The 10,071-nt window shown below is 44.7% G+C and overlaps 1 protein-coding gene across 2 annotated transcripts; it reads left to right on the forward strand.

Annotated features, from left to right (window-relative positions):
* Positions 1-325: 325 nt before the first annotated feature.
* Positions 326-9,436, forward strand: syngr1a (synaptogyrin 1a). Of its 2 annotated transcripts, none has more exons than XM_085157005.1 (4): positions 326-687; positions 3,698-3,935; positions 4,029-4,174; positions 7,085-9,436. In XM_085157005.1, the coding sequence occupies exons 1-4, from the start codon at positions 586-588 to the stop codon at positions 7,205-7,207; spliced, it is 609 nt and encodes a 202-aa protein (XP_085013131.1). In that variant the 5' UTR covers positions 326-585; the 3' UTR covers positions 7,208-9,436. The 2 variants fall into 2 exon arrangements, with proteins under 2 accessions (XP_085013131.1, XP_085013132.1); XM_085157006.1 differs by lacking the exon at positions 7,085-9,436 and adding an exon at positions 4,400-4,728 and having other exon boundaries at positions 339-687.
* Positions 9,437-10,071: the final 635 nt, after the last annotated feature.

Raw genomic sequence — 10,071 nt, forward strand, 5'->3', positions numbered from 1 at the left:
AATCAAGCTGATGGTTGATCTCCAGACTGGACAATGAAGATGGGAGGTCTTCCTCAGAGCCGCCGCCATGATATCCCGGTCTGTGAGTTCATCACTGCAAACCTCTACTCGCTGGGATTTACAAAGCTACTGGGAAGGAAGGAAGGAAGGAAGGAAGGAAGGAAGGAAGGAAGGAAGGAAGGAACGAGGAGACAGACATGGTAGTTTTCCGCCCTGAGTTCTGCCTCACAGGCAGCTCCTCCTCTCAGGCAGAGTAACGCCTCCTTCACTATGATTGGATACCTGTGGCCGCTTCCTCTGATTGGTGCAGCAGTTCCCACCCTGTGAGTCAGTGCGGGGGGAGCTAAAGGCTGTTTGCAGTGAGGGAGGATGAAGAGGATTACTGCAGATTACAGAGTAGTTTATAACAGCAGAGAAGAAGAAGAGAGAGGCACACCCAGACCAACTGAGCCTACTGGTCTGACTGGGCCTGTCCTGATGCAGTGAAGTGGGACCAGTCTGTTTGCGACTAACTGGACTTGGCTGGGTTCTGGAGGGTTGAGGTGGACTGCAGTGGTCTGAGCTGGTCTGAGGAAGAGGAAGTGGATGGACGGTTTCCAGGCGTACGGGGCGGGGAAGGCCGGCGGAGCGTTCGACCCTGCGACCTTCATCAGGCAGCCGCAGACCGTCGTTAGGATCCTGTGCTGGGTAAGTCCTGTGATGTCCTAATTATGTCATAGATGGGTCTCTAAACAAACCAATCATTAGTGTTATGGACAAACCTGAGAGGTCTCACAGTGCCATCCAATCAGATCCAAGAAGCTGTGGTGTCATGTGACAGGCTCACCTGTTTTATCTTAGCGCGTTCAGGTGAGTTTGACCATGTGGGCGACACATTCTCATCTGTCTCATCTGCTGAACGCAGTCTCACATCCGCGCTGGTGCCTGGCCCCCTCCCTGAATGCCTGGCCCCCTCCCTGAATGCCTGGCCCCCTCCCTGAAGGCCTGGCCCCCTCCCTGAAGGTCTTCCTCTCATGCGCCGCATGTTCCCCAACACGTGTTTTCAGCTCCCTCCAGCAGGTGGATGAATGTCTGACAGGTTAGAGTAAATCCAGCAAAGTGAGGCAGAAAGAATGAAAATGTCCCGAATTGTCCGAACTCTGAATGAAGTCCGAGGTTTGACAGAACCTCTTAGATCTGTGGTTCTGATCCAGTTCAGGTGAGTCTGGGTCCACCTGGTCTGCTGATGTCCATCCTCCTCTGATGTGCCTCTGACCTGAGAGATGGTGGAAGTAACACTTCAGGAGATCAGCATCTTCACAAATGTCTGCCTGTTCTGATGTTTACGTGATCAGCCTTTGTGTTAATGTGTGACTGAGTGGTTCTGGTCGGTTCTCTCTCTGTTTGGGGTCAGCCGTCACTTTACTGGCTGCTGGGTCCTGAGAGTCCTGTGTGATTCAGTCATGAGATTGGTGTTAAAATTCCTGAGGCTCAACACAAGACTGCTCAAACAAAACCTCACTGTTTGACTCTGCAGCCACTCTGATTGGCCAGCTCAGGAGAGAGACTGCCGTGATTGGATAGAAACATGCAGTCCTCCACGCCTCCATAGCACAGGATGGAAGAGGTAATTGTGGAGCTGGGAGGTGCAGGGTAACAGCTGCTTGCTGGTTAAAGGTCACATGGAGCTCTGTTAGGTCCAGCTGCACATGATTAAAAAAGCTGAAAAGCTTCCTTTATTAACAGGTTTCTGATGTGAAATATTTGCAGATCTACAGACGCTATTCAAGGACCACAAATAAAACACTCTCCAAAACTGTGATCGTCTTTGTATAAATGTATTAAAGTGTGACAGGAGCCGTGTATCCACTCGAGCTGCGCTGTGTGGTTAGCATTCGTTCTTTGAGGAAGTCATCAGACTGCATGTGATCATGCCCGCTCTGCCTCCAGAATCCAGCCATGGCACAAAAACATCAAACCTTGATGCCAAGAACATCCCGTCCTGTTCCTAAGTTAACTTTCATGTTACAACAGCAGTCGGGTCCCAGCTCAGGCGAGAAACAGGAACTGTTTCAGTCGGGCCTCAGAGCCATTCATGGCACCGAAACTGTTAACAGTGATCTGCATAATAGTCAGGTGAAAATAGAAAGCTGATTCTGACTGATACCACGGATGATAAAGTGTTCTCAGCTCACCTCAAACACTGTCAAATCAGCTCAACAAACACCAGCAAACACACAAACTGTGTGCGTGCAGTTTGTCCCACAGTGTGCTGCAGCTTATTTGACAAGGACAGCAAAGACAGAGAGCTACGTTCACTCAGAGATGGAGACAGATAAGAAAGAAGGAGAGGAAGCAGAGAGCTTAGAGTCAAGGATGCTCGTTTAAAGCTCACATGGAAGTGTTGTTAAATCTGTACTTTAAAGCTTCTCTTTAAACCCAAACTTTTACTTGAGTAAAAACGTTGCTTCAGTACTTTTACTGGAGTATTTTTTAACACAGGTTCAGAATACTCCAGCAGCTCCAGTAGAAGTACAGCAGCTCCATGGTGCTACTTAAATAATGAATGTTCCTGCTGCTATCTCTGATAAAAGCAAATTCACACCAAGGAGCCCTGCTCTCAAAAACGGACATAGATAACTCTGCTGGATCTAAAAAAAATAAGTGCTTAACATTTTTAAAACGTGATTAGTGCCATCTTGTGTTACAGCACAGTGTGACATCACTGGGTTGGTTGGTTGCTGCTGATAGATTTGGGTTTTTTATGTTCCAGTTTAGTTTTTTTTCATTGCCTCACCAAACTCCTCCCACACCCGAGATTTTGCTTGGGAGAGACCCCGGTCCACAGGATCTTCACCTTCCGGTAAAGCTTCGACAGCATTCCCAGGCAGACTGAGGACATTGAGTCCAAATGGACCATGTTCAGCACATTGCTGGAGCTGCTGCACTGAGCTGCATCCACAAGGTGGTGGAATCCATCATGCAGAAGCAGCTGTATGGAGCTCGGTTAGCCTGTGGGACTACGAAAACAGTCGGTAGGTACCGACGGGCCTAGCAGAAAGCGGCTTGGGCAGTGGCCAACGCAAAAACTCCTGTGTGGGAGGAGTTCGGAGAGGCCATGGAAAAAGACTTTCTGTGTGCCTCAAAGAATCCACTCATTGGCTGTTCCCGCTGAAACTCTGTCTGCCCCCTGCTGTCCTCTGTTGATGGCCTGGTAATGGTTCCGTGTCTGCGTTTGCTTTCTCATGTAATATGTAATTTCATGCACGTTTATAGGTTGTTGGGTTTATTTTTGAGAGAGAAGACAAATATGCTCAAAGTGCATTTATAAAAAAATATTAAGCAATAAAGGTTCAAGATAAAAATGGCTGCTGTGTCTCTTTGGTCACTCAGACCCAAAAGAAAGAAAGAGCCCCACACCCAGCCAGTAAACAGTGTTACTGCGGGACGTTAACATGATTGGTCAAAACTGTTGAGCGTGGCCTTGACATCTGACATCGGCTCATGTTTCTTCTTCTGCGCCTTTCTGGACATGTGGAGATGACACTCTCATTACCTGCCCCAAAAGGGAAGTTCATGTGGATGTAGTGTTTTCAGAGTCAAAACGAACAAATTATGAGATATGTAGCCTTAAATCTAAAATTACATTCAGTACACTTTGATCAGTAAAAGCTGTGTTTAAACTTGCTCATTAATAAACTTTACTTCCTCGCTCCAGCTCTTCTCCATCGTCATCCTCGGCTGCGTTGCTAACGAGGGCTATGTCAACAGGCCAGAGGAGGTGGAGCCGTATTGCATCTTCAACCGCAACCAGAACGCCTGCAACTATGGCATCGCCATGGGAACACTGGGGTTCCTATGCAGCGCTGCTTTCCTGGCACTGGATGTTTACTTCCCCCAGATCAGCGGCGTGAAGGACAGGAAGAAGGCCGTCATGGCTGACATTGTAGTGTCAGGTGAGTGTCCATCTCCCGTGCTTTGGAGTCGGTGGGATTGGGCACGTGTGTTTGTGCATTTTGTTAAATGTGGTTCCTCCGTGCTGTGTGCAGCTCTATGGGCCTTCATCTGGTTTGTGGGCTTCTGTTTTCTGGCCAATCAGTGGCAGGTCTCTAAAAAAGAGGACAATCCTCTGAACGAAGGAGCCGACGCAGCCAGAGCAACCGTTGTTTTCTCCTTCTTTTCCATCTTCACCTGGGTAAGTGTGTGGAGGCTTCCACTGCTGCCACCTGCTGGTCAGACTACTGCACAAACACGTTTATTTAGAAATATTTAAACCCTTGCACATGTATAAGATATGTTGTGTACATGTAACAAACAACTCATATGATTCCGTTTCCTTCTGTCTGTGTTGTCGTATGTGTGTTGTGTCCCGTGTCATGTGACGTGCCTCGTGTCATGTGATGTGACGTGTTGTATGTAGGGCGCCCTCACTCTGCTGTCTCTGGAGCGTCTGAAGAGAGTCTCCTTTGAGGAAGAATACAACAAACTGTTCAGCCCTCCTCTTGCCTGAAACTCAAACCTTCCTTGACTTGTCTCTTTTAGCCAATCAGGGGCGAGCCTTCATGTGCTTTCTGTTTCCTCCTCATAGCTCAGTCTGGACTCTTATTCTAAGTGCCTTACTGTTGCTGCGGTAACAGAGTCATTCATGAACTATGTTGTGCGTTTTCTTTTTGCAGTGATGTCGTTGTGTGTGATGTGATATCACCATGTACTTTGGTGTATGAAGATCTAATAAAGTGACTTTAAGATTAACATATTAAAGTAGACGCATGGTCCATGGAGAGGACTGCTCCCTGCTGCTGGCTGTCACCTGGTCGGGTTTATGTGCAACACTAAAGAACAAACTTACTGTACTAAGCAAAACTCTTGAGTCATTCTTAGGATAGCTAAGAATAGATGCTGTGATTTATTGAAACCTGTGCAAACGTATGTGGAATACAGTAAATGAGTTTGATTCTAACGAGCTTGAAAGTGAATAGTTGGTGTGAGCAGCTTCATCCTTCAGCTCCATCTGAACTCTCTAAGCAGCTCTCTCATGTCTACGAGGATCTTCAGAAACAGCTCTCCAGGCTTCCAGACGGACATTCAAAGCTCCTCTTTGGATGTTTCTGCCTTTTGTCCTCTGTCAGGGTGATTCCACGCTGCTTCAGTAATGGAATCAGAATGTCTTTATTGTCCTTATAACACGTGCAATGAACAGAACAAGAATAGATATAAAAAAAGGAAAAAGAATACAGTCAGACAAAATTCTATCTATCTATCTATCAATCAATCAATCACGCTCAGACAAAAACTGGTTCGCCCGAAAGACAAAACCCCAAAACACAGACTTAACAATGTGGTGTATGCCGTACAGTGCAGCGAGGAATGCCCAGACCTCTACATTGGAGAGACCAAACAGCCACTTCACAAGCGCATGGCACAACACAGAAGAGCCACCTCCACAGGACAAGACCCAGCTGTCCATCTGCATCTAAAGGTCAAAGGTCACTCTTTCGAGGATGCCAATGTTCACGTTTTGGACAGAGAGGACAGATGGTTTGAAAGAGGAGTGAAAGAAGCATCTATGTCCACTGTGAGCGACCATCTTTGAACAGAGGCGGTGGTTTACGACACCAACTCTCTGCCATCTATAATCCAGTTTTGAGATCCCTCCCCAGACGCCTTAACGCCCACTCACACCCTGGGCCATCTGACCTCAGGAAATCACATGATAAGGTGGGGCCAGGTTTCACAATGAACTCACCTGAAACTCTGGCTGATTGGGACCCACACCCAGTTTCACACCTTGGCTCAGGCGATTAGAGGATCATCAGGGGGTCCTTTTGTCCCTCTGTGGGGGGAAACTCCCACTAGGTTTAAATCTGGGACTCTCCACCATTTGACCTTAGAACTGAAGAAGCTTCTCGGATGAAGGTGAAACGTCTTCAAGCAACTCAAAGAAGTCCAGACGCTTTTCTTTCCAAGCTCCTGTCATGGCTCGTAGGATGTGTGGAATTGTTAAAGTACCCAAAATGCAGGCACTTCTGATGTGAGGAAGCTTTATAAAGGAGGTGGAAAGTATACAAGGCAAGGGTGGCAAAAAATAGAACTGGGTAAACATAAACTGGGAAAACTAAAGAGCAAACCATGCAATGATAACCAAACGTGGAAAAGGACAGAGAGATGCAGACAGATGCAGGGAAACCACTCAGGATGACGGAGGAGATTAACGCAGACCAGAGAACACAGACGAACCAGCAACAGGCAGGAGAACACAGGGCTTAAATACACGCAGCAGTAATCAAGGGATGGGAGACAGGAACACACCTCGGAGAAATCACAGCTGACGAGGCAAGGGAAATGTAAAGTGAACACACTCACATAAGACAAGGACCTTCAGAATAAAACAGGAAACAGACACAGAGGACCAGACACAGTGACACCATGGACAGACCGAGGGAACATAGGCAGGCATAAAACAAAACTCTAACACATAGCAAACATAAACAAAAGACATAACAGAATAAACAAGAACATAAAATAATATAAAGAAACACAAAACACTCAGTCCCCAGACTCAGGACCATGACAGACCTTAGACTACGATGACCTGGATGACTGAGAACCTTCACAGACATGTTCTCCTTAAATTGCTGGCTGTCTGAGTGGTGTCCCACAAACGATGTGGGCTTCATAGATAATTGGCAAACCTTCTGGAGGAAACCTGGTCTTGTTAGGAGAGACGGCATCCATCCCACTTTGGATGGAGCAGCTCTCATTTCTACAAATATGGACAAATTTATTAACCCCCCCAAAATATAACGAGTTGGGACCAGGAAGTAGAGTTGCAGTCTTACACGCCTCTCTGCAGCTTCTCTCCTCCTGCTACCCCCCCAAAAACCCATCTCCATAGAGACTGTGTCAGCTCCCAAACAGACAAAAAAAAACTAAAAACCAGCAACAAACAACTTAAACATAAACACAAAGAAAGAACAATACAGTATCCACATCTGAACCAAAGAGTAAAACAGTGAAATGTGGATTATTAAATATTTTTTATATATTTTTATCTGATTATTGTGGGTGCTTTTAACAACCCCTAACATGCATGTTGTGTCTGCAGGTGCTGCAGAGCCTGCTTGCCATCCACAGGTTCAAATTGGGAGCCGACACCGTCATGTTCAACCAGGACTACGTGGATCCTAATCCACACGAACCCATGGAGGCCGCACCCACGGCTGAATAAATCCCTTCAGATGTGCTGGGTAGTTTTTGTTCGATGGATTTTTGTTCTTGTGGTGCATTCAGGGACTCAACATAGACACTTTCATTGAAAATGAGTTCCTCTGAATCAGCAGCCAATCACAGTCCAGAACATGAACAGAAACAACATGGTCAGAAATGATCTAGATCCTCCACTTCCTGCTGAAAAATCACTACCACAATACAAGCAGCTTCATGATAAAAGGCTGATCACAGTTACTACACTTTTCAGAGACTTTTCTACCCATTTTTAGCTTTAACCTCCTAGGACCCGAACTCTTCCACAGCAGCATTTTTAATTTCTCTTTGATATTTGGGCACATTGGGGCCCAATGAATGTAAAAACAAAGAATTACCAGATTTTTTTTTTACCTTATTTTTGTTTTTAAGAAAAATAAGAGCCACATACGAGGATATTCGTTTAAAATTGTGATAGAACAGTAGCAGCATAACGTCCTCGTAAGTGGATATCAGGCCCTTGTAGAGTAAAATTGAGTATTTTGGTCTAAATAACCCAAAATGTGATGTCCACATATGTGGATGCCAGGTCCTAGCAGTCACAGCACCCCGTGCTGCTGCACCAAGCTAACCACTAGTGATGTGTTGGTCGCGAACGAAATGGATCTTAGAGCCGACCCTTTGAAGTGAACGACGCGAGCCGGCTCCTTATCGCTTTTTCCCCGCGTCACTCCGCACGCGAGCCTTGTGCTTTGCGCTGAGCAGAGGGGGGAGGGGCGGTAGTTACACTCTCAGTAGCACAGGAACAGAGCGGGAGGAGCCAGGGACATTAGAAAGGTATAGTAATCATCCAAAATAGTGATGGGATTTCCGTCTCTTTTTAGTGAACCGGCTCTTTCGGCTCGGCTCACTAAAAAGAGCCGGCTCTTTCGGCTCCCAACTGGCTCTTCAGGTTGTTTTGTTGCTTTAATTTATTTATTACCAACAACAATATAAAATTATGCACAAAAGGAATTACTAATGTAAAAAATATTTATATATGTTATTTATATATGTTTATATATAAATATATGTGGTGGCCCCTAGAGACAAAACACGTACAAGCTCCAAAACACATTTCTAGCATGAACTGAACTTAAAAACAGAGCTACTAGATCACTTAAATTACACAATTGAAAGCATGAAAGCATATGTGTATTGTTTGTGTATTTATACACAAGCACTCACATATATTCAAATAATTTAAAAAAATGTTAATTTACCTGTTATTACCACACTCCAAATCCTGTCGTTGGTACTTGCTGGATTGTGTAGCCTCTAGGTAACAAAAGCTCAACACTGCCCCCTAGCATCCTGGAGCACTTCTGTTGTGTTTTGTACGTGCTTTGTCTCGAGGAGCCACCATAAATATATTTTTATTTATTCACTCCACATAAAATGCAATAAATAAATCATATAATACAAAAATCAACTATTCACATTTCAACTTTTAACTATTTAAATTTTCAGCTTTTTCCTTTAACAAATTTAAAGTGAAACAACACAAAACACTGCAAACCACAACACAATTAAATATAAATTAAAATATATAAACAAAAAGAAGATGCATATTCTCTGTCATATGGGCCTGCATGGTTTCTGAATCCTTTATCATCTGCAACTGAAAATAGTTGTGGATGATTACTATACCTTTCTAATGTGACGTTGTTGTCCCTGGCTCACTTTCTCTCTCTCTCCCTCCCGCTCTGTTCCTGTGCTACTGAGGGTAACTATCGCCCCTCCCCCCTCTGCCCAGCACAAAGCACAAAGCTCGCGTGTGGAGTGAAGCGGGAAAAAAGTGATAAGGAGCCGGCTCGTGTCGTTCACGTCAAAGACCCGGCTCTAAGAGCCATTTCGTTCGCAAACGACACATCACTAATCCAAAACTATTTTCAGTTGCGGATGATGAAGGATTCAGAAAGTTTATTCATGCACTGAATCCCATGTACACAGTTCCAAGCAGGAAAACATTCTCCCAAAAATCCTCCCAGGCCTGTACGACAGAGAATGTGCATCTTCTTTTTGTTTTCATATTTTAATTTATATTTTACTGTGTTGTGGTTTGCAGTGTTTTGTGTTGTTTCACTTTAAATTTGTTTAAAAGAAAAAGCTGAAAATTTAAATAGTTAAAAGTTGAAATCTAAATAGTTGTTTTTTGTATTTTATAATTGATTTATTGCATTTTATGTGGAGTGAATAAATAAAAATATATTTACGGTGGTCCCTAGAGACAAAGCACGTACAAACACCAAAACACGTGCAATCGCTTTCAAGCCCCGCTGCAGGTACGTCCACCGTGGGCTCCAGCGAAACCTCAATACCAGTGACACTAACTCAATAGTTTCCATCTGGTCCAAAACTTGTCGTCCTCCCTGCAAAACTGTGTTGCCCACAACGTGCTGGTCCACCTTGTTAGGGCAGCTAAGCCTACTGCCACACATCAACAGCAGTCTGTTAAACATCCACTCTCTTACTGGTAAGGGGCATCTCATCCAGGATCTCCTCTCAGACTGTAAGTTGGATTTTTATTTTGCCTGACTGAAACGAGGCAACAGCCTAATGATTTTGTTTCACTTAATTACTCCATCTGAGTTTGTTTATATCTAATACCTCGCAACTCCGTTCTTCTCTGCGTGAGTAGCTTAATGTTGTTCGTGTGTAATTTACGTTGAGTAGGCTAACCACGTTATTACATTAATGCATGTAAGGTAAACTAGCAAACATCATCATAGCTACATGCAGCTGTCTTCTTGTTTGATGGCAGATACTCCCTTCACCCTGGACAAAAAGGCTAAAATGACCAAAGAAAAAGTGGAAAACAGCTAAACATGAGAGGTTTTTGGACAAAGT

Source organism: Neolamprologus multifasciatus, chromosome 4 (assembly GCF_963576455.1).
Source record: "Neolamprologus multifasciatus chromosome 4, fNeoMul1.2, whole genome shotgun sequence".
Taxonomy (NCBI): domain Eukaryota; kingdom Metazoa; phylum Chordata; class Actinopteri; order Cichliformes; family Cichlidae; genus Neolamprologus; species Neolamprologus multifasciatus.

Excerpts from the sequence above, each read along its gene's own strand:
- syngr1a (XM_085157005.1), top strand. The coding sequence starts at position 586 with ATGGACGGTTTCCAGGCGTACGGGGCGGGGAAGGCCGGCGGAGCGTTC. Across the intron at positions 688-3,697 it reads TCGTTAGGATCCTGTGCTGG|CTCTTCTCCATCGTCATCCT; the intron begins GTAAGTCCTGTG and ends TCCTCGCTCCAG. Across the intron at positions 4,175-7,084 it reads TCTTTTCCATCTTCACCTGG|GTGCTGCAGAGCCTGCTTGC; the intron begins GTAAGTGTGTGG and ends TTGTGTCTGCAG.